Below are 27,492 nucleotides of genomic sequence, written 5' to 3' on the forward strand. Positions count from 1 at the left end.
TCCACTTAAATTAGAAATGAAGGGACTAAAATACTGAAAAGGTAAAATATCATTCAGTAGCTAACCAATGCAGCTGAATACACATGGCTCTTTTTGTGCCTACACTTACCTGTAAAGAATATTTCGTGGAATAGCACCATGAGAAACACTCAGCCAAGCACTTAATTGAGAAAAAAACACAAATGAGCGGACAGCCAATAGAAGGGTCTTCTCTTCAATAAATCGATCGCCACTCCTAAGGGAAGTAAAAAAAAAAAAAAGCATCATCTAAATGTCAGCAAGTACAAAATAACTGAGTTTCAGATAGAGAGAAGCTGAAATAAACATATCCCTCAGGACGTCTGCTTTCAAGAGCAGAGAAGTAGACTTACCAGTTGTCACTTAAAGTTATATCTGTACTAAGTATCTACAGTTATATCTGTACTAAATTTTACTACGTAAATAGAGGGATTCTGAGAAAGTATATATTATAAAATAATGTACAGCAAGTTGTGGGAAACCTGATTTACCAAGAACAACTTGAAACTCAGTTGTACAACTTACTGTCGAGGAACTGGCTCCAACACCCATCTTTCTAATAATAATGCGTCTTGCTTAATTGCAGGGTCATTGAGGTCCACGCCGTCCGTGGTGGGCCCCTCGTCGCTGTAGCAGCAGTCTGGCAGCAGCATCACCTCCACCATGATCGGAAGGCTGTTCTTCCACAGCAAGGCGACCTCAGACCTGGTTCGTCTGGCTTGGCGACACTTAGAGAAAATGAATATAAGCAAAAGGTCTCGGTAAACCCCACAAGTTTATATTTTACTTTGAAAATTATAATTGTAAAGTACATATCTGTATGTGAAATGAGTCATCAATTGTAGAACTTGCTTAGATTTGCCTATTTAGGTTTCCTCACTAAATAATGAATTCACACCAGTGAGCTCTAAAGTTCAAGGATTAGTTTTGAACAACATTTATGATGCAAATTTCCTGGCGCGGGGGACATCTTTGCTCTTTCTTGAGGTGGCCCAGCATTGCCTAGTTTGCTAATGACATCATTATTACAGAGGAAAGATTCATTCTAAGCGAAGACCAAAATATTAAAAACTCATTTTCATTAAATGCTCGATATATACAAGATTAAATATATACAATATATACCAGTTAAAAATTTTGGACTACATTTAAGAAACTAACCGGGGAAAAAATCCTTATGGCAAATTAGACAGTACTTACCAAAATAAATATTTTAACAGTATTTTATCCCAAAACATTAATATGATAGCAAAATGCATCCACCCATTAAAAAAAAAGAAATATAGAAATTTGGTTAATGTGGAGAAAATAATTATTAACATCAGTCCACTAAATAAATAAGAACATAAAGTCGATGAGCCAGGGCTGAGACTCTAAAATAAAGAAAGCTGAATCAGCAAGCAAATATAATGTTAAACCTGGCGTGTGAGAAGGCAGGTCTGAAATCGGCCGCCCACCTGCCTGCCCATCAGCAAAACTACCCAGTGCCTCCCAGAGCTTGTTTAAGAGCCAAGGTTGTTGGCTATGGTCCAGGATTAGGATTTCTTCGTTACGGCTGTGACCGATTTTATATTTAAATGTGGGCATTGTAACTGCAAGGTAACAAAGGTGATGACAGAATCTGTGTAGTTTATATAAAAGATAAATAAAAAGCACTCAACACACAATTCTTACCTGGGCCAGCTTGTCACTGCATTCATGTTTGGTGGTTACTGGGTAACAGGACTGCGCTGGAGGGCAATGGAAACTTTCTGAACGACCTTTTACAGAACATTCAGGTGTTCGTCCTTCTGTTATTAACAAGGCCAAGGAGACCAAGAACTCCTCTGCATCGTATTCAAAATATTCATCTAGAGTATCTGGTGTTTAAAAAAAGAGAGAAAAGAGCCCTTGCTTTAATGAACTCTCTTGATAAGAACTCATCTTTTATGCCTAAAACAACTGTCACATTCCATACTCAAGTATATTCACTAACAAAGGACTGAAAAGAGAATAAAAATGAGGCAATTAAAATAAACTCTTGATTCACAAGGTACACAGAGTCAGGAGATGATGCGTAATTCAAAATTCCAGTTAAGACAAAGCTGGTAAAAATTATGGCATAAAATTGGTTTTATGCAAACTTCAGTTAAAATACCAAAGATTTAAGTATATAATTTTTAATCCTATAGATAATTACGTTTTTGGATGTCAAGTATAATAGTTTTCACACAAAACCCTTCAACACTAGCCAAAGGTTAAAGTGTTTTATTATGTCACCTTTTAGGTTAAGATGTTTTATTACTATTATTAAATACTAGAGGCCTGATGCACGAATTCGTGCAAGGGCCTTGGCCCCGGCCTCTGCCCCCCGCTGCCGTGGCCAGGGGCCTCTGCCGTCTCTGCCTCGGCACCGCCCGCTGCGGCTTTGTTCAGAAGGAAGGATGTCCGGAAGAATGTCCCGTCTAATTAGCATATTACCCTTTTATTATTATAGATTAGAAAAAATATGCAGATCCAATGCATGTTTCTTCCCCTTTTCTCCCTTCTCCCTTCCTTAACTGGTGCCTTATTTTCGTAGCCCTAATTCTGTGATGTGGACACTATCATGGGGACCTTCTCTGCCTTTCCTAGGCTGTAGTAGCAGTTTCAGAGGGAGAAATGCTGTCATTATCCAGCAGGCGATGCAGGCCTGAATTGCTATACATAAATTGTGATATTTTTTGGTTACTATGCAGTTCCAAACAATCTAACCTGCAGATATTTTCACTTATTTTTCAATTTCCTACAAGTGCTCTAATTTTTAAAAACAGATTACTTTCAAAATTTCTAACCTGCTACACAGGTTGAACACGCATGCACATGTGCACACACAAAATTCAGTTTGTTGTGCAATCCAATTAAGCAACATATATTTTAAGTATGTACCTGCTACTCTGTGTTGGGCCACAGGGGGACAGAGTGTTATATTTTACATAGCTCTTAACCTAAAAGGGTTTATAATTCAGAGATTATATTAAAGACAAAGAGAACACTGCAACTTTTAATATATTCCAAAGAAGTTCAGATAGTGGTAAAATTTTGCAAACGAGGTACTTGTTGAGCAGAACCATGAAAGAGAAAGTGCAACTTGAGTGGAAAATGTGGAAATGGCAGGACTGGAGATGGACCGTGGGCAGCCTTGAAAGGGGAGTTTGGAGAATGCCTACCCACGCAGGCTTACCAGGAAAAGAAGGAGCCTTGAATGCCAACTTTACTGAACTGGTATTTTAAGACCATTTAGAAAGTTTCCTTAAATTGACCTATTTATAACACCTAAAATAAGAGCTAACAATTAGTGACACTGCCAAGGCACTACCAGTTTTAAGTACTTTCTACACATGAACTCGTTTAGTCTTCAGATCAGCTCTAGAAGGTGAGAACAATTACCACCCTTTTACGACAGCTGAAGCACAGAGAGGTTAAAGAACCTGTGTAAGATCACTGAGCTAAGAAGTAGCAAAGATGGAATTTGAACCTATACAGTTTGGCTCTAGGATCTAGGTTCTTAATCACCCCATACATGTCTTCATTCACTCTGGCTATAAATTTTGTTTTTACATACTTTAATATTATGTTTGTAAAATTATAAATGAAAATAATATATATCCAACATATATTTTAATAATACATTTTGGAATATTTATGGTATAGAATTAGTTTCCAGGAATAGCACCCTAATCTATATATATAAAAGGCTAATATGCAAAGTGTCCCCTTGGGAGTTTAACTGGGAGAACGGGAGTTTGATCACTTGCTATGACATGCGCTGACCACCAGGGGGCAGTACAGAACATGGCAGGCGACCAGTGTTGGCGGTGTGGCACTGAGGGAGCAAGGGAAGGAGGAGGCAGGGGTGTGGGGAGGAGGGGAACCTGATTGGCCCTGATCACAGGCCAGGCCTAGGGACCCTACCCATTCACAAATTTTGTGCACCGGGCCTCTAGTACAATAATGTGCCAATGTGGGGAAAAAGGAGAGGTCTTGACTTTCAACTATCCTCCAGGGCCCAATGAGGTCATACATAAATCAGGGGTTTCCTGTGTTCTCCTGGGACTCACTAAGGTAAATCATGGTGTCCTTCAGAGGGGAGCAAAAGACATAAAAAAGGATTCAATTCAGTCTCTTTCTCTGCTGGTTCTGCAGGTTTTCAAGGCCAGCTCAGGCTTACCATGGGCTACATGGCATGTTAGCTCCTGGGCTATTTCTCTGGACTCATCCTGGTCCCTCCCTCAGTTTGTGGGATAATTCTGGGGAGCTAAGAACTGTGGCAGAGCAGTGGCTCCTGATCTATGGAATGCTGAGTGGTGCCCAGCTGTCAGCTACTAAGGGTGCCCACAAACTAACTAATGTCTCATATTTATGTGCTACTTAAAAAAAAAAAAAAAAAAGTCTAGTCTTTCTACTGCTGAGAGAAAACTTCCTGGTCAGATTAGGGAGGAGAGGAGGGCATGTGGCAAGGGGAGTATGAGTGAGTGTTTTTGTTGTCTTTTGGGCTAACAGGACCCTTTCCCTCATTATCCTTATGCCTGCAAGAGGCATATAATTCATCTCCAAAGCACTAGCAGGAGCGGCTTACTTATACACTAGGAATCATCACATTTAAAGCAATAAAAACTGAATTATTATATTAAAAGCACTTTTGAATAATACAACATTTGACTAAAATTGGGTTATTTTGGTCATTATCTCCTCAGACAGTGAACTCCAAAACCATGATCTGAGATCCTTTGGATGACTTATTGAACTTAGCCAGAGTAGTGAATATTTATATGAAATATTTGAAACAAAAATTAGAGATGACAGCAGTTATCTATTAGTTAGCTATGTAACTGTTACATAAGCGTTGCAAGGAACAGTATGAACTATATAATGGTATTATGAAACACATAAAGTACTACCTACGTGCATGTGACTATGTGATGACAAGCTTTAGAAATTTGTCAGGAAAAATTTATGGGTGTCTGAATTTTAATTAATGAGAATATTAATCATTAGTCATTAGAAAAGTTGCACAGTTTAAATTTGATAATGTCAACCTCTAAAATACCAGGGAGCAGAGTTTACTGTAGTAAAGAATATGAATAGCAACTGGGAAATTATCATGTCATGCTAAAGAAAACTCAGTAGATATAACTTGATATTTTGCTGATATTAAAGACAAATATAACATAACTTACTCCAGAAATAAGTTATGATTTCAGGACCTCTAAAAACAATTTACCTTTACAAAAACAAAAAGTGTTTCAAATCTAGACAAATGTGGCCAGGCTTACCTACTAGTTACACATTTTACGAGAGATAAATGATTTGCAAACTATAACATTGAAGAAAACAGAAAGAATTTTATCATGTTTCACAGGCTATGAGAGACAGATCATTGGAGATTGGAAAGTAATCAATCACAACCTAGTTCGGAGCCCCTCTTCCTCCAAGACCTCCATGAGGACTGTGCTTACACCACAGTCTGGCTGAGAAACGTGACTGGACTTGCTGCTTTTTAGTGACATGCTCGCCTGGCTCTGGAGTTTACCCACATTCTTAAAGTTTGTCATATTTCCTGTCTAACAAAAAAAGGTGAACAATTTGGCCACTGGAAAAACTCTGAACAATCAGAGCGGATCCACAGACGAATCCACTAACCTGGGAAGTAAATTCTTCATCACAGGGTTTAAGGACAGACTGATAAACAACTGTCAGGGGTGTCACTGAAGAGATTGAAAATGTTTATACCAGTTTTAAAAAATGGAATAAACTTAAATGTCCAATAATATGTGACTGGCTCAATATACTGTGGTATATATCCAAAATAAATCTACTTTTGACAAGTTAAGATATCTACAGTGTAAGTGAAAACACGATGTTTCATAAGAATGTTATGATTATGTGTTCGTGGGATACATAGGCATACATGCATTGAAAGATATACATACTAACAAACTATTATCAGTCCTATAAAGCAAACACACAAACATAAACTACATTTTATTATTATTATTTTTTAATTGGTTTTAGAGAGAGAGGAAGGGAGACAGAGAGAAGAAACATTGATGTGAGAAACATTGACATGTGCCCTGAAGGGGAACAGAACCTGAAACCTTTGGGTGTATGGGACAATGTTCCAACCAACTGAGTCACATCCTCAAGGGCCATAAACTAAATTTGAAATAAATTACTATTCTCTGACTAGGATTAGATAAATGATAAGGCCTATTAATTGGAAAGTAACATATAAATAAAAGCATTACCTAGTGTCATACACTTTAGTTAATTAGTTATTGTTTTGTAGAACCCCTACTATGTAGGTCATAGTTTGGTTACCTAACATAGGAATTTGTGACCTTCCTCTTTCCTCTTGGAGTGTGTGGAGGCCTGCTGGGAACAGGGCTTGTAAAACAACAACGTGTGTGGAAGGCTGTGGTCCAAGGCCATTTTTGCTGGCTATAAGTGGGGTCTCTGGAACCAGGAGGAGCACACAGCTCTTCTTAAAACTGAAGGCGTTTAGAAATAAGCCAGTCAGAAAAAGACAAATACCATATGATCTCACTTATCTGTGGAGACTAATGAACAAAATAAACTGACAAACAAAACAGGAACAGAAGCATGGATAGGATATATGGAACAGACTCACAGCTGTCAGAGGTGAGGGGGTACTAGATGAAGGGATTAACCAAAGAATATATATGCATGACCCATAGACACAGACAAAAGTGTGGTGCTGGCCAGAGGGAAGGGGCAGGGGGCAAGGGATGGGTGGAGGCGGGCAAAGTGGGAGGTGGGGGTTGGGAACATCTATAATAGTGTAAAGAATAAAATTTAAAAAAACCACTGAAGGTGTTTATGCTTGAGATGAAACTGAATTCTATCTAGGCAAGAGATGTGCTTATGTGCACAAGGCAAAGAACAACACAGTGAGTCTTGGTGGCAAACCAAACAAAACCAGAGTAACCTGGGGAAAGGTAACTCGTGCTCATGGAAACAGTGGCATTGTTTGTGTCAAATTCCAAAGCAACCTTCTTGCTAAGGCCATCAGACACAGAATCCGCGTAACAAATGCTGTACCCTTCAAGGATTTAAAATTATTGAAAAGCAAATAAATACAAGTGGATTTGTTCATATATGAATTTATGAAGACATACATGGGCAATTTGTGAAGCACACAGGTTCTAGAGTTAAAGACTGGAACTTAGCAGTTTGAAACACTTCTTTTACTCTCTTTGTAAAAATAAACTTTAAAAAAGTTCTCACCAAGATATGTTTATTGATTTGAGAGAGAAAAACATCAATTGGTTGCCTCTTATATGTGCCCCAACTGGGAATCCAACCCACAACCTAGGTATGTTCCCTGACAGGGAACTGAACCCATGACGACCTTTTGGTATACAGCAGTGGTCGGCAAACTGCGGCTCTTTGGCCCCTTGAGTGTTCTAACGCCACTTCTTCAAAATAAACTCGCCCAGGCCGAAAACCGACTTCTGTGCATGGGCCACGAAGTTTCAATCGCACTGTACGTGTGCGCCCGCACGTGGTATTTTGTGGAAGAACCACACTCAAGGGGCCAAAGAGCCGCATGTGGCTCGCAAGCCGTGGTTTGCCAACCACTGGTATACAGGACGACGCTCCAACCGAGTCACACTGGCCTAGGCTTAAGAATAACTTAACAAAAAAATTTAGGTAAAAGCTAGAATCTCATATTGATGAGAAACATATATGGATGGATCTGAGGATAGGTGTTAAGAATTAGCAGAAGATGCCGAAACCGGTTTGGCTCAGTGGATAGAGCGTTGGCCTGCGGACTGAAAGGTCCCGGGTTCGATTCCGGTCAAGGGCATGTACCTTGGTTGCGGGCACATCCCCAGTAAGGGTTGTGCAGGAGGCAGCAGATCGATGTTTCTCTATCATCGATCTTTCTAACTCTCTATCCCTCTCTCTTCCCCTCTGTAAAAAAAAAATCAATAAAATATATTAAAAAAAAAAAAGAATTAGCAGAAGAGGTTATGCTCAAAGCATAGGACTTTCAGTTGACTTAACCAGTATGTAGTAGGTATTAAGACTTCATTTATTCAACAAATATTCATCATACGCCTACTGTGTGCCAGGCACTTTCCTAGATACTGAGAATTGGAGCTGACATTCTAGTGGGAGCAGAGAAAAACAAAAACAAATTAATAAGAAAAATATCAGATGGTGCTAAGTGCTGTGCCATCATTGTCAAAAGGGTGATGTGAGAGTGATGTATGAACATTGTATATTGAGTATTCAAGGGAGGCTTTTCTGAGCAGATAATATTTAAGCTGAGATCTGAACAAGAAGCTAGCCTTTGAAAAATAGGGGAGAGAATATTCGGAGCAGAGGGTGTAAGGTGAGAATGAATGGGTAATGTCTCTGGAACTCAAAGGAGGTTGAGTGAGGCTGAAATGGCAGTGGGAGAGAGGGGAAGTGGTAGGACGTGAAGTTTAGAATGGTGGCCAGGAACTAGATTAGATAGGGTGTTGAAGCTACAAAGGGTTTAGATTTTATCCCAAATGCCACGGGAAGCCACTCAAGGGTTTTAACTAGAGAAACGGTATGATCTGGCTTACATTTTAAAAGCATCACCCTGGTTGCTATCTATAATAATAAAAGTGTAATATGCTAATTAGACTGGACAGCCAAACGACCTTCTGGGCGAACCTGGGGCTACAAGGGCCAAGCCCCTTGCATGCATTTCATGCATCGGGCCTCTAGTGTTGATAATAAAACAGAAAAAAGATTCAAAGTAGGTACGTTTACTAGATAGGAGGTCACTGTAGTTGTGCAGGGTTGGGGTATAGTTTGGGGAACCACTGGCATTTGGAAAGTATTTAGAGTCAAGAGTTACCCAGAGGAATATGTAGGAAACTCCTAATAGAGCCCTGGGGCCCTCCAACAAGAACCCATCGGGTAGATGATGAATCCTACAAGCAGCTGTCAAATATGGTATCTTGAAAGACACAAGAAAAAAAAAGTTTCAAAGAGGGTGTGGTTAATGGAATCAAACACTGGTGAGGTTTAATAAAATATAAACAAAGAAGAGGCCACTGGATTTGACAATAAGAAAGTCATTGGTGACCTTGACAACAGTGATCTCAGTAGATGGTGATGATGGAAGCTTGGACAGATGTCAATTATTGTCAATTATTGTGAATTGTCAATTATTCTGAAGGGTATAGATGATAAATACAAAAGCCTACTTTTCCTAGTATTCTTTGAACACAATGGCCATTCATGTATCACAATAGCCCTTTCTATAAAAGCAAGATAAGTATTAAATATGCAATATCATCATCATTCTTACAAATTTGTTGCCAAATCCTAAAACAGAAAAAAGAAGTTCCCTTCTAAGTCTATGGGATAGGGGCAGGAGAGTCTCCCTCCCTATGGCCATGAAATCCATTCACTAAATCTTACTAATGTGTTATTTTAAAGTTGTCTTGGACTTAAATACTTCCTTTTCAACCTCAAGACAATTACCCAGCTAGGCTCTTATTACTTCACACCTGAATTACTACAACAGTCTCCTAGCTCCTGAATCCAATGTAAACTCTTAAGCCTGACATGAGGGCCAGGGCCACCACACAGAGCACTGCCTGATTCGATGCGAATGGTGTGGGCTGGAACGATACAGAGGAGATCCTGCTTAAGACTCCACCTTCGAAGTCTCAGTGGTCTCCCCCTTTGCTTCCTCATCTCATCTTCTACTGCTCCCTACATGCTCCCTCTGTTCCAGTCCAACTGTTCCCTACATGACCCTCTACTCTTTTCCCACCTGGTACCATTGCTTACTCTCTGTTAGCTACTAGACATGCCTTCCTCCTCTCCTTTCCACCAATTATGAGCTTTCTGGAGAGCTTTCCTGACTCCCTATTTTTTTTCACAAAAGACTTCTTTCCAAACCCATTTCCACACTGATCTTTCACTTACTTTGCACTCCTCCCTGGAACTCACGTAAGCAATCTAGGCTATCAAGGGTTACTTCATGGTGCTGGCGCACAACCTTAAGGTCATGAATTTCACCACCATGTGGGTAAGTTTCACTCTGTCCATGGACAGATTGTACTGCTAACTTCAGCCTCAGCCAACCTTCTCCCAAACTTGGGGCACTGATCACAAGTGACCGTGAAAAAGGAAAGGGCAGGTCAGTGCAAATCAACCATCACTTCAGGAAAAACTCAGCATGCTTACAAGCTCCCACCCACTTCTTTATAATAATATTCTTAATATTTCATGGATGCTTATGAGTTAAATTCTACATCCATTGAAATATTCTTGGCTTCTAATCTTATGTTTCAATCTCAAAGTTATGTGTTGTTTCTGTTTTGACTGAGAAAAGGATCTTAGAAATCATGTAGCCTAATCTAACTTAATTCTAGAAGAAGAAAATAAGGTACAAAGACATCGATTTTCTTGTTCAAAGCTGTATATTGCAAGCTAGAATCCCGGTTTCTTCACTTGACTTATATACTATGAGAGGTCCTTAAGCAGAGAGTAAAATCCAATGTTGACTTTAGTGACAAGTGCAAAAAATAGTGGCTATAGCTGTGAACAAAAGAGCAACTTTAAATGTGCACTATTATTTTATGAATATTTGTTGCACTTAAATATTTATTTTCACACCCAGAATAGTATCTTCCAATACAAAAATATTCTTTATTTATTTATTTTTTTGTTAAGCAACAACAAAATAAACTGAATTTTTAAAAATCCTTAGCAGTCTATTATGAAAAAAGCAAAGTGATCGGCACACAGCAACTTTCTGGACATGCATGTGGTTTGTTTGAATTCAATCAAATGTTTCTGCTGTACATTGACATTATACAATAACTGCTGAAGTGGAAATTATGATTAAAGCATTGCAATGTTCTGAGGTGCCATCTGAAAATCTAAGTCATAGGCATGCTTTTTTATAATAATCTAGCTCTTTGAAAACTGGCTCTAAATTTTGTCACATGATCCAAACATTCAATTTAAACAAAGATAATGACCATCATTTTGAGTTGTGAAGTGTTTCATCAGGTGCTTCTTCAGTTTAACTCTCATGATGTCGTAGCACAGAGTAACAGTTAAGAGCATGAACTGTGAGCTCATGCAACCAGTTCTGCTACTTGCCAGTTGTTCAGCTTTGTACAAGTTATAAAACCTCTCTTTGCCTCCGTTTTTTAATCTATTAAATGGGGGATAATACTGGTATCAACCTTCAGAGGGTGGTTACAAGATTGAGTTATTATTTATAAAATTTTTAGGATATTGCCTGGCATCTAGTGAGCAACATATAAGTGTTTGTTAAATTTAAAATAAGAATAAATGCAATGATGTGGTGTCTTTCTCTTACTTTCAGATGAGGAAACAAAATTTGTAAAATCATTTGCCACAAACATTATAAGTAATTGGAAAACCTTCTCTAAGGAAAAGTTCTTAATTCTCAATTACAGAAGCTCATATTTTTCATTTCACACAAAAGTTACCCTACCAACTCAGGGCATAGATTCTAGAAAGCTACTTAGACAGACATATTTTCAAGGATTCCTGGTAGTAAAAGAATTTAAATAGCTATTCTTTTCTTTCTGTCTGTCTTGCCGGCTTAAAGCTCTCTCAGTTTAGATATTATGGAAAAGGCCTAGATCACATATGGTTCCAGAAACAGCAAGAGGAGATCCCACTTAGAAACATTATCCTCAGAATGCCTGGAAAAACTGTACAATTACATATACTTATAAATAAAGCATTTTCAAAGTTCTGTTTTGTGCATAAAAGCACTTAGAGTTAATGAAAACCAAGCTCTGTCCCTTTATCATCAAAGAAAATTAAGCCGCTTTTGTGAGCAAAAAGGCAGGAGTAAGATTAAAAAAAAAAAAAAAAAAGAAGGCTGAGACTTGGTTTTTGTAGGAATTCAGGAATTACAAAACTAAAAGGAACTTGCAAGAGCATGCATTTTTAGTAACTTATAGTGAGGAAATTGGACTTCAGAAAGGTAAAAAGATTGTTCAGACACACACAGCAATAATAATAACATGAGGCCTTAAACCAGATCACCTGTGTATGTAAAATGTTAGAAATTTGAGGACTTATTTCCAAATCTCATCTAGTCTGCCTACCTAAATTCTTTCACCCTACTAGTGCAATTCCAATTCTGACTCAGGGAGGAATCATGGATGGAAAATCAGCCTTAGGTATTTGTTGACTTAGTATCCAGGTCATTCTTGCTACTCACTCTGTATCAGTTAGCCAGCCTCTGAACGTCAATTCTGGTTCTAGTATAAAACATCTTGGTGTCTAATTCCCAATCCTGTGAATCCTAACTGGACATCCAGTCTACATGGCTACTAGTCTGTATTCTTGCCAGAATGCTTCCTCTCTCTGCTCATATAACCAGTCTGGACCTTATTTTTTGCCACTGAGACACAGGCGCTTACCTACCTCAGGTATGTTTCTTCATATCTATTATATCTAGTATGGATTCTGATATGCCATGGGCACCCAAATTAAACCTGACACATTGAAGGTTGCAAAAGAAGAGTTGTGAATGAGTTAGAAAACATCAAAGAGGGAAGCAGGAGTTAAAGGCATTAAAAGAAGTTAAAGAATACACTGCTACAAACTGCATATTTTCCAATGGATAAGTTGAAAAATCTTCCAACTTCTTTTTAGTCCCTGATTTCAGTGAAACTTCAAGTCAAGTGGGAAGCAGATGCAAAGAGAAATTCTCTCATAAGCTTCATGTGTTCCCACTCCAATTATCACACAACTGTAATTTAGGCCGTTTGTCTCTAATTAGAGTATAAACTCTAGGTGTGCAGGGGCCTATTCATCGTTCTATTTACCAATGCCCAGGACAGTGCCTGGCACATAGGAGAGCCAATGAATACATAAACAAAATGAATGTATGCTTACGTGTAGTTATACAGCTAATTAAAAGGCTTTAGCACTTGTATGTCTACTTGAGATCTATTATGTCAGTATGACCAACTGTGAAGAATGCAGATGTTATAGGACAAGTAAACTCAGGTTATTAGCCCTATAACCAATGGCAGACTGCAGGTGGTCAAAACATCAGACAATGTACAGGAAGTTCTTTTAACTTCTATTTTACTATGTTTTAAAAAAAATAACTTAACTTATTCACACTGATATTTTAATAAATATGTTAACCCCTCCCCCCGCCACAGACCCCACTAAAATGATATTATGTATGTTCCTGGACCTCAGTCATCAGTGACTCAAGAGAATTCATTTTTTTAAATTCCAACGTGAAAGCTAGTTCTGCCTAAAATGCTGAAAGCAGGTAATTTTGAGGAACAGGTCTTGTAAATTTCATCACACTAAAATCTCACAGAAACTAAAGAAGTCTTAGCTAATCCCCTAGTCACGAATTCTCTATCATTAATAATTAGCACAACTAGTATAACCAATAGAAATGAATAAAAGAAAGACAGGCTTAGTGATTGGACATGTGGGAATTGGGAATTTCAATGCTCTGAAATGTTTGTTAAATTTTTCTAATGCTGCTGCTCATTTTGTAGGCATTCTATCAGGCCCAGACTAGTGTTTTGCGAATTTTATAAGTAGGTTTATAATTGTGAGTACACGAAACAGTGAATTCTTGTATTATTATTTATTAATTATTGTATTATTTTCCATACAAACAGCTGTAAACCTACTTTTGCTCCACCCTGTATGTACAAAAATTTAAGAGAACCTAAGAGAATTCTAGAAGCCTAGAAGGCACTCCTTTGACATGAGCTATGACAGTCCTTGTGTACTCAGAATCAAGCCACACTGAGTTCCTATGTTCTTTAAGTTACTTACAGCCCAGTAATAGTATAAGTACTCACCCTCTCCCACCTTCACAAATACTGCCTAATATAAAACAATTTCCTACCAATTAGAATTTGTTTACCATCACTATTTATTACTGTAATAAAAATACAGTGCTATATAATTTTCAAAATACTATTGTAGATTATAGCAAAACTTTTCAAAAGGCATATATTTTTATGTCATTTAAATGGCTTGGGTTATTATATTATAAATAGATTAAAAGCTTACATGATTAAGAAATATGGCATTTATTATTAGTATTTACATATCTTCCATTAAAATTATTTTAACTAAAACTGCTATAAAACTGAAAAAGGAACAAAGACCAGATAGGACAAATAGAAAGGAAATGGTAAGATACCATCCATAGCAATAATAACCTTCAATGTGAACTGTCTAATTAAAAGCAGAGATTATCAGAATAGATTAAAAAGCAAGACACAATTACATACCACCTAAGCAAAACCCACTTTAAATGCAGACACAAATTGGTTGAAAGATAAAGACTGGAAAGATATACCATGCTAGCATTAATCAAAAAAAGCTGGAGCCCGGCCAGTGTGACTCAGTGGTTCAGTGTCGACCCATGATTCAGGGTCATGGCTCAATTCCCCGTCAGGGAACATGCTTGGGTTGTGGGCTCAATCCCTAGTAGGGGGTGTACAGGAGGCAGCCAATCGATGATGCTCTCTTATCATTGATGTTTTTATCTGTCTCTCCCTCTCCCTTCCTCTCTCTGATATCAATACAGTTATTTTTAAAAAATATTTTAAATAAAAGAAATAAAGCTGAAGTAGTTGTATTAATATCAGATGAAACAGACTCTGGACATAGCAAATGATATTGCGAGTGATAATGATGGCCATTTCATAATGGTAATGAGGCCAATCCATCCAAAGAGCGTAACAGCCCTAAACTTTTTTGCACCTAATAAAATAGCTTCAAAATGTATAAAGAAAAAACTGATAGAACTATAAGGAGAAACAGATGACCCACAATTTTATTTGGAGATTTCAACACACTCCCCTTTTCAATAATCAACAGAACAAGTAACAGAATTTTAGTGAGAATATATAAACGAAAAGTTCCATCAACCTGACTGACCTAACTAGCATTTACAGAACACTTCACTCAACAAAAGCAGAGTACACATCTGTAATAGGTACACACAATACATTTAACAAGACAGACCATATTCTGGGCCATAAAACACGTCTCAATACGTTGAAAAGGATTTAATCATCCAAAGTGTGTTCTCCAACCACAATGGAATTAAATTATAAGTCAGGAAGAGAAGGATATCTGGAAAATCTCTAAATATTTGGAAACTAAATGACTGATTTTAATAGTCACTGGACCATCCATTTACTCTGAAGTGAGGTTACCAAGTGCTACAGACTGAACAGCGTTCCCCTAAAATTCATGTTGAAACCCTACACGCAAAGCAGCTGTATTTGGAGATACAGCTTTTAGGAGGTAATTAGGACTAAATAAAGTCATTACAATTCTATGGAACTGGTGGCCTTACAGGAAGCAGAAGAGAACCCTCTCCCTCTCTCTCCAGGCACACGCACTCAGGAAACGCCATATGAGCCACAGCAAGAAGGCCTCTGCCTGCAGGCCGGCAAGAGAACCCTTACCAGAAACCACATCAGCTGTCCTTCCGATCACGCACTTCCCAGCCTCTATCACTGTGAGAAAATGAATTTCTGTTGATTAAGCCTCCCAGTCTGGTATTTTGTTATGGCAGCCCAAGCTGACTAATACAACAAAGCTAAAAGTCAGGAATGTGGCTCCATATTTCCTGTCCATTCCTGAAACCGAGAGGAAGCAGTCTTGTACTTAGCTCCAGATTTCTGGAAAAGGCATGCTGCAGCCTGTGCCTAGAGCCTAGATGTTCTCAATTAATAAAAGAGAGAGTGAAAATACCAGGCATTTATGGGTTTCTAGAAGCCTTGCACTTGGGAGATTATGGGGTTAATAAAGTAATATTTCATTTCTTATTTGACTATCAATCATGTGTATACATAATTCCAGTTGGAACTCAGAGGGAGAAATGGGGAGTAGTTGATTAGTACCAGGAATCCCTAGCAATTATAATGACTATCCAACCATATTGGAAAATTGTTGTGAGGATCAGAAGTGAGATATGTCAATTGAATCATTAAATTAGTCTTACTCAAAAGGAAAAAAAAAACACCTTTTGTAATTTGTCATAGCTACTTAATAAAGTCAAGGTAGAGGTAAGGGGAGAAAATTAGAGAGAAAATGAGTGGGGAATAAAGAGAAAAGAAAAACAAAAACAATGATAAATACATGTAGAATTCACTAAGCCCAATATTATAACCTACTCCCCCTTACTACGCATGCACCTCCAACCCCAAATTTGCTCCTCCTCTTGAGTTCTCTATATAGGGTGGAGCAAAAGTAGGTTTACAGTTGTCTGTAATAATGCAATAATTAATAAATAGTAATACAAGAATCAACTCTGTTTCGTATACTCATAATTGTAAACCTACTTTTGCCCCAACCTGTATAGTCTAATATTATCCATGCTCAACTGCCTAAGCCAAAAACTTGGCAATTGAGTCCTATAAATTGTACCTCTTAAGTAGAGTTAGCCACTTTTTTCCTCGTTCCATAATCCGTGCCAATACAACTAAGGCTGTCTCTTACGTGGATAATTAAAATAGCTCTGTGATTGGTCTCCATGCATCTAGTCTCTTATCCTTCCCATACATTCTCATATCCCTTGTTAGAACTATATTTAAAATACTAGAGGCCCAGTGCATGAAAATTCATGCACTCAGAGGGGTCTCTCAGCCCAGCCTGCACGCTCTCACAATCTGGGACCCCTCGGGTAGGGTCCAGTCCCATCGCAGCATGGCTCTGGTTCCCCGGGCCTGCGGGCGGGGGCGGGGGGGGGGGCAGAGGGACCAAGAGGCCAGTCCGATGGCAGCATGGCTTCGTTCCCACAGCTCCCTCCCGCAGCCGTGCTGCGGGCCGCCGGGACCCAGGACTGATTTCCGCCATGCCGGCCGGGACCCTAGCCTGGTGTTCGGTTGTCCGTCAGGACATTTAGGTGGTGATGGACCCTGGCTCTTTATATATTTGGATAATGTGATTATGTTCTTAAATCTCCTTAATGGTTCCCACTGTTTACAATTTAAGGCCCCAACCTTTACTTTTTAAGAACCAGTTTAAAAATCATTTAATAGAGGCATAAACAAAACATCCTTTCCTCCCTCAGGCAGATATTTCTTATTATCCTATTGGTATTAAAGCTAAAAATCCAGTGAGTGAGTTCCTTGAAGACAGAGGCTAGCTCATTAATTCTAGTATCTTATACGTTAGGATTTCCTATATAAATAATCATGTCACTGCAAATAATTTTACTTCTTTCTTTCCAGTCTTAATGCTTATTTTTTCTTTTACTCACTGCAATGGCTTGGTATACAATGTGGCATAAATTGGGTAGACTAAATACCTTCTTTCTGATCTTAGCAAGAAAGTGTTCAATATTTTACCACTAATTATAAAAGTAACCAAAAGTCCTTCCCCACCCTGCGCACTGCTCCCACATCAGGCTGAGAAGCTAATCTATCTGGGGGAAGGTCAATGGGGGGAGGGGGGAAGGAGATATATGTACTACTATATGTAATACTTTAAACAACAAAATAAAAAAGAAGCTAATGTATCATTTGAAGGAGCAATGATGGGGAGGGTAGAGACCATGTTCCACAAAAGTGGAAAACTGCCAATTCTAAAAAAAAAGGGGGGCAATGGACCAGAGGGTATGAGAATGATAGCTTGCCAAAAAGAAAATGAGATGATGCAATAGCACTGAGAAAGAATACCCACTGGTTCCTTCAGTGGCTCAACCACTTGAAGAAGACAGACAATGCCACCCTTGTAAGCATTTGTTTGTTCAAGTGCATTCATTCATTAACCTCTGCACAAATGTGGGAGATCAATTATTCAGAATGGAAAGTTGCAGTTTAATTGTAAATGGTTATTGTAAAGATATAAGGTTGGTGAAAACAAAAACAATACTTTTTGCTCCCTAATGCTTTTCCTCCAAGACAGTTTCATATTGTTCTATTTCCCCTTTCAAATGGTACTCTGCCAAAGGCAGTATCCTTTGATAAAGATAATGATCAAGCATGGGGAATTAATGCTTAGGCAATGCTTTTAATTAATGTTTTATTGGATGACTCTGTGGTCATTACCAACTTCAGTCAGCCAAGTATAGAATATTTCCTAGAACCAGATTAAACTGGTTTTAGTTCAGCCAATTCACAAACACAACTATAGTCAATTGAGTATAGTTATTATGATCAAGCAAGTATTTATTGTTGTATTATTCTAAAATCAGCTGTTTAGAAAATAAATGTGCCTATCTGCTTTAATAATAAACTAGCCTCACGACCTTGGGAAAGGTCAGTTAAACTGTGACCCTCACTCAGCAAACTCACCTGTAAAATGAAGGTGTGTGAAACTAGTTGGTCCTTCAATTTAAATATCTCATTCTATGTGTGCCAATTTTGGGAGTTATAAAATAATTCAATCCCATTTATTGTTAGTACCACTTTTGCCACAAGCACAGACTGGCGGGGGTATATCTAGCCTACTACAAACTAAAAATAATCAGGGGGGTGCTGATCACAGTACGAAACTTATCCCAACCACAGCTATTTTTGTTTTTGTGGCTCAAAATGTTACAATCATCTATGCCTCCTTCCTTTCTCTTGTCCCCAATAAGCCATCAATGGTTAAAGTCTGACTGCTTCTTTTAACAACTTCCCATACCTGATCCCTCACCATTTTCAGTTTGGCTAGAGCATTGGATGAATGAGGGGCAGTAATGAGAGAAGAGGTGAAAAAAGGTAGATAGGGTCCTTTTTCACCTCATCTCTCATTACTCTCCTTTATGCATCCAATGCTCTGGCTAAACTGATCTACTTATTCTATCCTAGAGCCACCTTAAGGTGCCCACCCTCTGTAGTACTCCACTGACTCACTAAATTCTTCCTGTTCCCAGGACCCCCTTCCTCAGCTGTTGCAATCCTTCTCTCCAATTATGTCAATATTCTTTTTTTTATATATATATATATTTTATTGATTTTTTACAGAGAGGAAGGGAGAGAGAGAGAGAGTTAGAAACATCGATGAGAGAGAGACATCGATCAGCTGCCTCCTGCACACTCCCTACTGGGGATGTGCCCACAACCAAGGCACATGCCCTTGACCGGAATCGAACCTGGGACCCTTCAGTCCGCAGGCCGACGCTCCATCCACTGAGCCAAACTGGTCTCGGCTATGTCAATATTCTTAAAGCCACACCATGGGAAAACTTTTCTATACGGAGGTGACATCATTTTGTGTATCAGGAGAGCACTCCCAACTCTCTTAACACTCTTCTTATCTGCTTTTCTGGTCTTCAGTAATTTGTCAATGATTTCCTAAAATTATAGCTAATGACTCAAAAATCACTTCATCTAACTTTTAAAAGACTGCATTTCTCTCCATTTATACAAGCCTTTCAAAACATTCGTTGGTAGAATTTTGATATTTTCTTAATGAAGGTCCTAAATATTTCCATTAAGTTCATTCAAAATTAGATTTGTTTGTTGCTCTTGTACATGGGAACTTTTTCATTACATTTTGTAACAGAATTCCTACTTTTATGGAGTTAAAATTTTAACTTCGCCACTTGATTAAAGTTCTACAGATTTTTTGAAAATAGGGTGTGAAATGATGAGATGATCCCTCTTTCGGCTTAAACATAAAATTCTTCCTTAGGTCTAATCCCAGCTCATCCAGTCCCATTACACTCTTCCATGGCTTTTTATTTCTCTTAGGAGAAGAGCTCATTGCAACTTATATTCTTCCTTCCTTAAACTTAGCACAAATAAAATTAAATCAGTGTTTGCATCTCTCCTCTAACCCATTAAGCTCCATAAGAACAAGTTGATCCTGCTGCCCAGCACAGGGCTTGGCATGAACCAGCACTTGAACACGTGTTGAAATAATGAATGGTCAATGTTCCATCATATGTGGTTTTCTTCCTATTTCAGCTTCTTTCTTTAAAAAATAATTTTTTTTTATTGATTTCAGAAAGGAAGGTAGAGGGAGAGAGAGAGATAGAAACATCAATGATGAGAGAGGATCATTGATTGATTGCCTCCTGCACACCCCATACTGGGGATCGAGCCCACAACCTGGACATGTGCCCTGAGGAGGATTCAAACCGTGACCTCCTGGTTCATAGGTCAATGCTCAACCACTGAGCCACGCCTATTTCTGATTAAAGTGATAAAACCTTACTGTTACCCTTTGCAGATAATTATCATTTTATTCTTCCTTTGGATTTGATATTTTATTTGCCAACTGTTTCTAATTTTTTTTCACATTTAAAAAGTCAAAGTTGGAAGTAAAATTCTACAAATATATCACATAAAACAATGCACTAAACCTAATTTCCTGAACTTTCTTTGCTTCTAAAGCAGGTCTTAGTTTAAATCAAGAGCGGTCTAGTTCCCACTCTCTCTTTTGTACTGAAATAGTTTTGTGAGTTGTTTTTAATGCCCTTTATCAATATAAGTCTCTTAAATGGGACAAAGAAACATTTGTTCTCAAAATAATAAAATTGCATTAGGTAATCACCAAATCTCTAGCCCATGGAAAAAATATTTAAGTTGTCAAAAATAAAAAAGAAGAGAGCACTTTCTGAGTTCTAATTTCCAAATTGATTACTGGAATTTCTGGGCCTCCACAGCCTTTTAAGGGATTATAGAGAAAATTCATCGCAATACCTACTGAGTGCTTGTGTAATGCGTTAGGGGCAACTCAAGCTCTAGAAAGAGAACTGAATTTCAAGTAATTTTGAAGATTGGCTAGAAGATCAGAGTGGGAAAGAGAACTACCTACATGTCAAAGACTGTCCCTTTGCAGTTCAGCTCTTCTCCAGAGGCACTGGGAGAACCAGCTGCCTGTGCCTTACAGCCTGTGTTATGGAGAGAATACAGATCACCCTCACTCGTGGTGACGTGATAAATGAAAGCAGGGGAAGATCAGGGTGCTACGGGGATGCACAGGCAGAAAAATCAATCCTGGACATCACAGAAAGCTCCCAGAGGACTTGATATTTAAAGTGAAAGAATTCGAACTAGTCAGTGTTATTGAGGAAATTTACCGGTAGCCATTTGTTTTGCCTCCTTAAAGGCTGTCAGAATTAGGCTCCTAGTCACGACATCATAGATGCATGGGCACAAACTTAAGAGCTACACAGATTTTATTCATTTCCTTCTTACCTACACTAACCCTATTTAATTTCATTTTTCTGTGCTCTGTGTAAACCATTAGACCTAAGTCATCACTGTTTTAGGGCTTTAAAATCCTCAAGTAGGAAATATTGTCCTTTTCACTGTCCTTTGTGGGAATACTCCTAATTATATGGTTTTATCACTCCACACCCCATGCAGAAAGAATCATGGGGCAAAACGCTCAGAAAATATTGTCACAGAAGGAAACAAAATCCTCTCTCAAAACCACAAGTTCTAGATTTAGCTATACACTCAGAAGACAACCCTGTGCTAAAAAAGCAACAATCCACTATTCTAGTGTTTTGTTTTGTTCCACTGTTACTAATCCCAGATAACTGGCACATAACTTTCCAAAATTATCCTCCAGCTTAACCTAATTTAGTCTTACATTTTTACCTCGTGGGAATATGGTTACAACATAGACTGGTCCCAAAAAATACACTCTGTCCTTTCAACCTCCTTCCCTCTACCACATAGACCCCTACTTCTAAGTACTCTCAACATTCATATTTTCCACTGAGTGTGTATTTGTATGCCTGAAACCTAAAACTCCTATAAAACTAAAAAAAGTGGATGGAATAGTTGTTTTTAATTAAGAGTTGAGAAACTTGAGCACACAGTAAGATCAGTTCTGCTCAGTTCTCTCAAACAAAGATGGAACTACATGACATTGGACCTGTCACCTCTAGTGCAGAATGATTTCTGGAAGTGATTCCAGGAGGTAGCCTACGGCCAAAGGAGTGTCTCCTTGGTCTCCTCTAATAGTCAGAGACGGCAAGCAAGTCCTGGGCACCTAAACACTGCCTTCCAGCCTGGCCCTTTTGTGCTAGGTTCTCAAAAGCTCATCCAGAATACAGGAGTCAGTGCAGGAATGTGGGATACACCCCAAGGCAAACCAATCGTCAAGAGTACTAATGTATGGAGGACCTGTTGGAACACTGATTGTATCATCTCCCCAGAAGCTACAAAACAGTGCCCCATGCTCAATACTTAACACTTTGCTTGCATACATATCCTGAAGTCCTTTTCCAGTCTGCTTTAAGCCTGTTTTAAAAAATTAATGCCTTTATTCTGTGACTGAACCCATGTTTAACAAGATTGCTTAATCAAAGAGAATTTATGAACATCTGGCTATTTTTCACAAAATTATGATGCCTTTTTTTTTTTTTTTTTTTTTTGAGCAAGGAAATAGACAGTTTAGCAGATTCTCAAAAGGATCAGTACTGCAACCTGAGAAACACTAACATAGTCACAGCTTCTGTTCTTTTCTGTTTGGATTTTTTAATTTAAGGTAAGTGTGCTTTACCCAACACAAATACACCAATGCAACGCCATCGGGTAAAACCAGGGTACTTATTTCTAAAAAAGTTCTCTGACCTTTTATGTCAACTGCAAAACAGTCTCTTTGCAGAAGCCCCTTGGGCAGTGCTATTGAACGCACTGACAGTGATAAAATAGAGCACACATGGAAGAGATTTTCTTTTCATCAGTTAGTTCTCTAATTCTCAATAAGCTAACAACCTGTATCTTCAGCAAATTGGATGGCTAAATACTAAGTAATATAAGTTAATGCAGGACTCACAAAATCTTAGTGCTTAATAAAAACAGGAAAACCAGGCCTGGCCAGTATGGCTCCGTGGTTGAGCATCAACCCATAAACCAAAAGGTTGCAGGTTTGATTACCCTTCAGGGCACATGCCCAGGTTGTGGGCTCCATCCCCAGTAGGGGGTGTGCAAAAGGCAGCAGATCAATAATGTTTCTCTCTAATCAGTATTTCTGTTTCTCAATCCCTCTCCCTTCCTCTCTCTCTAAAAATCAATAAAAACACATTTAAAAAGAAAATAGGAAAACCAGGATGGGAACCCAGATTAAACCTCTTTCCCAAAATATCATAAAATTATGACTGCTCAAAGCAATGAAAATTCTGTGGGGAGTTGAAATTTTGCATGCTTATTAAAATGACAAATAAAAGAGCATTTTCTGAACATTTTGGCTTAGAAGTTTGAATTAAAAATTTAGCCCTACACCACGAGATTGTTATTCTTGAAGGTCTTATATTTCAAGACAGGTATGTATGTGATGATATTTAATTTTTGGCTCCCAAGCAGCTGGCTTTTCCCTTGTCGTTAATATAGTTGGCAAATACAATGTCACTCTTAGCCCATTCCTCACTGAGGAATTTAAAAAAGTCAGAAACAAGCTATTTCCCAGTAAAAACAACACAAAAAACCCCACTGTACTTAGCAATTCTAGTCAGACAGTTCAGCATCTGTGGGCTCTCGTGTGCATGTGCAGAGGCGCATACCACACACACACACCAAAAATAACATCAAAGAACACAAATGTTTTCTTCCTGCCTTTTTTCTTTATCTTCCTGTTTTACTTTTTTCTTACTATTACTGACTATTATCTTTCTTCAAAAACTTAGTCATGTACTTCCCTTCAAACCCTCTTCTTTTTTCTGTCTAAATCCCCATATTTCACCCTGGCTGGTTTGGCTCAGTGGATAGAACATAGGCCTGCCAAATGAAGGGTCCCGGGTTCGATTCCAGTCAAGGGCACATGCCCAGGTTGTGGGGTCAACCCCCAGTAGGAGGCATGCAGGAAGCAGCCAATCAATGATTCTCTCTTATCATTGATGTCTCTCTCTCTCTCTCTCTCTCTCTCTCTCTCTCTCTCTCTCTCTCTCTCTCTCCCCCTTTCTCTCTGAAATCAATAAAAAATATATTAAAAACGTAAAATAAAATAAATAAATCCCAATATTTATATGATCATGAAGTTCCTACCTTAGAAAAGTATACCTGCCTATAAAAAGCTCAGGGGGAAAATCTAAAAAAAACTATACTGAAAATTCTCAGAATTTTAAAATGTAAAATAATTTTAAAGGAAAGTTTACTGTAATAAAATCTCATATTTTTATTGAGTCTTAACTCTGTGTCACTAATCAAAGTAGTTTTCATACCTTCTTTAAATTTAAACTCCACAATTACCCTAAGACCTCTTTCTACTGGTGGGGAGGCTCAAAGAGGCACAGCATTACGTAGCAAAATAATAATAAATCATGCAGGATAGGACAAGCTATCCCAAATTTGAGCCCCAAAAGTCAAAATATTAAGAAAATAGAAACCAACTTAAATTTTAATGGCCAAATTAGCAATAAAATGTTAAACAATAGAAAACCGACTGGTAGTTTCCCTTTCATACACTGTATAACAAGAAGTGTACAGCCAAATCTGAGGCCCAATTACTTATGAGCCTTATTTTTCTACCTTATCTTGACTACTTACTATAATTTATTACTTTAATGTCCCTGGGCTTATCGTAAACCTTATAATTCAAATACATTGATGTTCATAAGTTTTTGAATGAAAAAAATTGAGGAGACCAGTGAAGAAAGAACAAGAAGATACTTCCAGTTTCTCAATTAATAGCCTGCATGCAACCACTTTTAACTTGGCTGCACCACAAAAGATTATATAATCAAATTCAAGCAATACTGCAAACAACTATATTTTTAAAACTCAGGCCCAACTGGCATGGCTCAGTGGTTGAGCATCGACCTGTGAACCAGGAAGTCATGGTTGGATTCCCTGTCAGGGCACATGCCCGAGTTGTGGGCTCGGTCCTCAGTAGGGGGCATGCAGGAGGCAGCCAATCAATGATTCTCTCTTATCATTGATGTTACTATCTCTCTCTCCCTCTCCCTAATCAATAAAAATATATTTTACAAAATAATAAATAAATAATAAAACCTGGGTCTTTGACTTTAGTGTAACATCTGAAAATAAAATAAAAAAGATTTACTCTCCTTTTACAAAAACAATCCAGTTTATGCACTAGCACTGTTGCCATGTGAAAAGGCCTGACAAAAGTTGTAAAGATTAAAATTCCCTGCCCAGCTGACTATGTTAATCAAATCATTTATTTGGAATCAGAATATGAATGACTAGGAATTTCTTCAAGGAAGGGTCAAAGAAACATGTGTCACACAACACTTAAAGCATACATTTAGGCCCTGGCTGGTGTGGCTAGTTGATTGGAGCATCATCCTATGCACCTAAAGGTTGCCGGCTAGATTCCCAGTCAGGGTATTATACCTAGGTTTTAGGTTCAATCCCCAAAGTGCATGCAGGATGAAACCAATTGATGTTTCTCTCTCTCTCCCCCTCCCTTCCTCTCTCTGAAGCCAATTTAAAAAACATGTTTCTCTCATTTTCTCTCTCTCTATCTCTCATCAGTAAAACATCCTCAAATGAGGATTAAAGAAAAAGCAACAAAGTACATTAAACTTTTTTTAGAGTATTCATATAGGAATGAATTTAAAAAGAGATTTCACAGATTTGTTGAGAAAAAGAAAAACTCCAATTGTTATCCCTTCCTAACCAGAGGTTTTAAATTAGAGAACTTTTTGAAGAACTGTAAATGAGATACTACTTACATAATATTGCCTGGTGATTTCAAAATAAAGAAAGAATTTATTTAAAATAAAAATCAATTATAGCAATCACTGAATCTGATAAATGTGAACATTTCTATTTGCTATGCTTTATCAAGTGGCCAAGACAAAAAGAAATTCACTATTTTTTGAAACAGACTCAGAGAAGAGAAATGGCTGCCAGAGAGGAGTGGGGGTTGAGGGACTGGGATTGAGAAGTACAGATTGGTAGTTACAAAATACTAGTAGTCACAGGGATGTAAAATACAGCACAGAGAATATAGTCAATAATCTATATATATAAAAGGCTAATATGCAAAGTGTCCCCTCAGGAGTTCGACCAGGAGACTGGGAGTTTGATTGCTCACTATGATGTGCGCCTACCACCAGGGGGCGGCACGGAACAAAGGAAGGCCCCAGCCGGCAACCAGAAGTCCCTGATCGGCCTGATAGCCGGACAGGCCTGGGGACCCTACCTGTGCACAAATTTTGTGCACTGGACCTCTAGTATTATAATAACTATGTATGTTGGCAGGTGGGTACTGGAAGTATCAGGAGGAACACTTTGTAAAGTATATGTTTGTGTGACCACTATGTTGGAACTAATACAAAATAATACTGAATGTAAACTGTAATTGAAAAATAAAATTTAAAGGTCTTTTAAAAAATCACTATTATTGAGAACTGAAATATTTTTCTACTTATAAGCACAAAAAAGTGTAACTGATTTAGATTTAAAGATTTGACATAGAATAAGACAAATTTCTATTGTTAAACAATAAATTCTGAGACTTGAAATACTCTAGCAATGCTACTACATTTAACCAAATTATAAACATGTTATTAATCTGAAGTTTTGATATTGAACAGGAACTTTCATTTATTGAAAAAAAAAAGACACTTTTCAAAAGTGGACGTACAGAAGGCCAAGTGACATATGAAAACATGCTCAAAGTCACTAATCATCAGAGATGCAAATCAAACGACCATGAGGAACTATCTCACACCTGTCAGAATGGCTACATCAACAAATCAACAAATGATAAGTGCTGGCGAGGATGTGGAGAAAAAGGAACCCTCATGCACTGCTGGTGGGAATGCAGACTGGTGCAGCCACTGTGGAGAACAGTATGGTGTTTCCTCAAAAAATTAAATATGGAACTGCCATTTGACCCTGTGATCCCACTTCTAGGAATATATCCTAAGATTCCCGAAACACCAATCAGAAAGAATGTATGCACCCCTGTGTTCATAGCAGCACAATTTACAATAGCTAAGATCTGGAAACAGCCCAATGAGTGGATAAAAAAGCTGTGGTACATTTATAGCATGGAATACTATACAGCAGTAAAAAAGAAGAATCTATTACACTTTGAGACAGCATGGAGGGACCTGGAGAGTATCATGCTAAGTGAAATAGCCAGAAAAAAAGTATCACATGATCTCACTCGTATGTGGAATCTAAGTAACAAAATAAACTGATGAACAGAGTGGATCCAGAGACATGGAAGCATGGAACAGAGTGCGGAATCTCAGAGGGAAGGCAGGGAAGGGTGGGTGGGTGGGAGGTAATGAACCAAAGACCTTGTATGCATATATGCATAACCCATGGACACAGACAATAGGTAGCTGAAGACCTGGGGTGGGTGGCCAGGGCGGGCTGGAGGGAGTCAGTGGGGGAAAAAAGAGGACATATGTAATACTTTCAACAATAAAGATTTATTTAAAAAACAAAAACGAAAACAACAACTGTGGTACGTCTATGCAATGGAATACTATGCTGCTGTAAAAAAGAAAGAACTCTTACCATTTGCAACAGCCTGGATGGAATTGGAGAGTATTATGCTACTCGAAATAAG

At 38.2% G+C, this 27,492-nt stretch overlaps 1 protein-coding gene and 1 pseudogene across 7 annotated transcripts in view; one reads left to right on the forward strand and one right to left on the reverse strand.

Moving 5' to 3' along the window:
• Positions 1-27,492, reverse strand: part of ATOSA (atos homolog A) — a 79,851-nt gene that overhangs the window by 23,540 nt on the left and 28,819 nt on the right. For all 6 annotated transcript variants that reach the window (XR_013813444.1, XM_079769448.1, XM_079769449.1 and 3 more), the window contains exons 3-5: positions 1,693-1,877; positions 544-746; positions 110-235 (exon numbers count right to left, since the gene is read on the reverse strand). Coding sequence is in view for 5 of the 6 variants with exons in the window: in XM_079769448.1 (XP_079625574.1) it covers positions 110-235; positions 544-746; positions 1,693-1,877 (514 nt within the window). In the remaining variant the exon portion in view is untranslated. The remainder of the gene's footprint in view (positions 1-109; positions 236-543; positions 747-1,692; positions 1,878-27,492) is intronic.
• LOC307097553 (large ribosomal subunit protein eL33-like) lies at positions 3,378-7,113 on the forward strand (annotated as a pseudogene). Its single transcript has 3 exons — positions 3,378-3,412; positions 6,451-6,535; positions 6,871-7,113. The product of its transcript is annotated as a large ribosomal subunit protein eL33-like (transcript).

The sequence above is a fragment of the Cnephaeus nilssonii genome (genome assembly GCF_951640355.1).
Source record: "Cnephaeus nilssonii genome assembly, chromosome: 4".
Lineage (NCBI taxonomy): Eukaryota > Metazoa > Chordata > Mammalia > Chiroptera > Vespertilionidae > Cnephaeus > Cnephaeus nilssonii.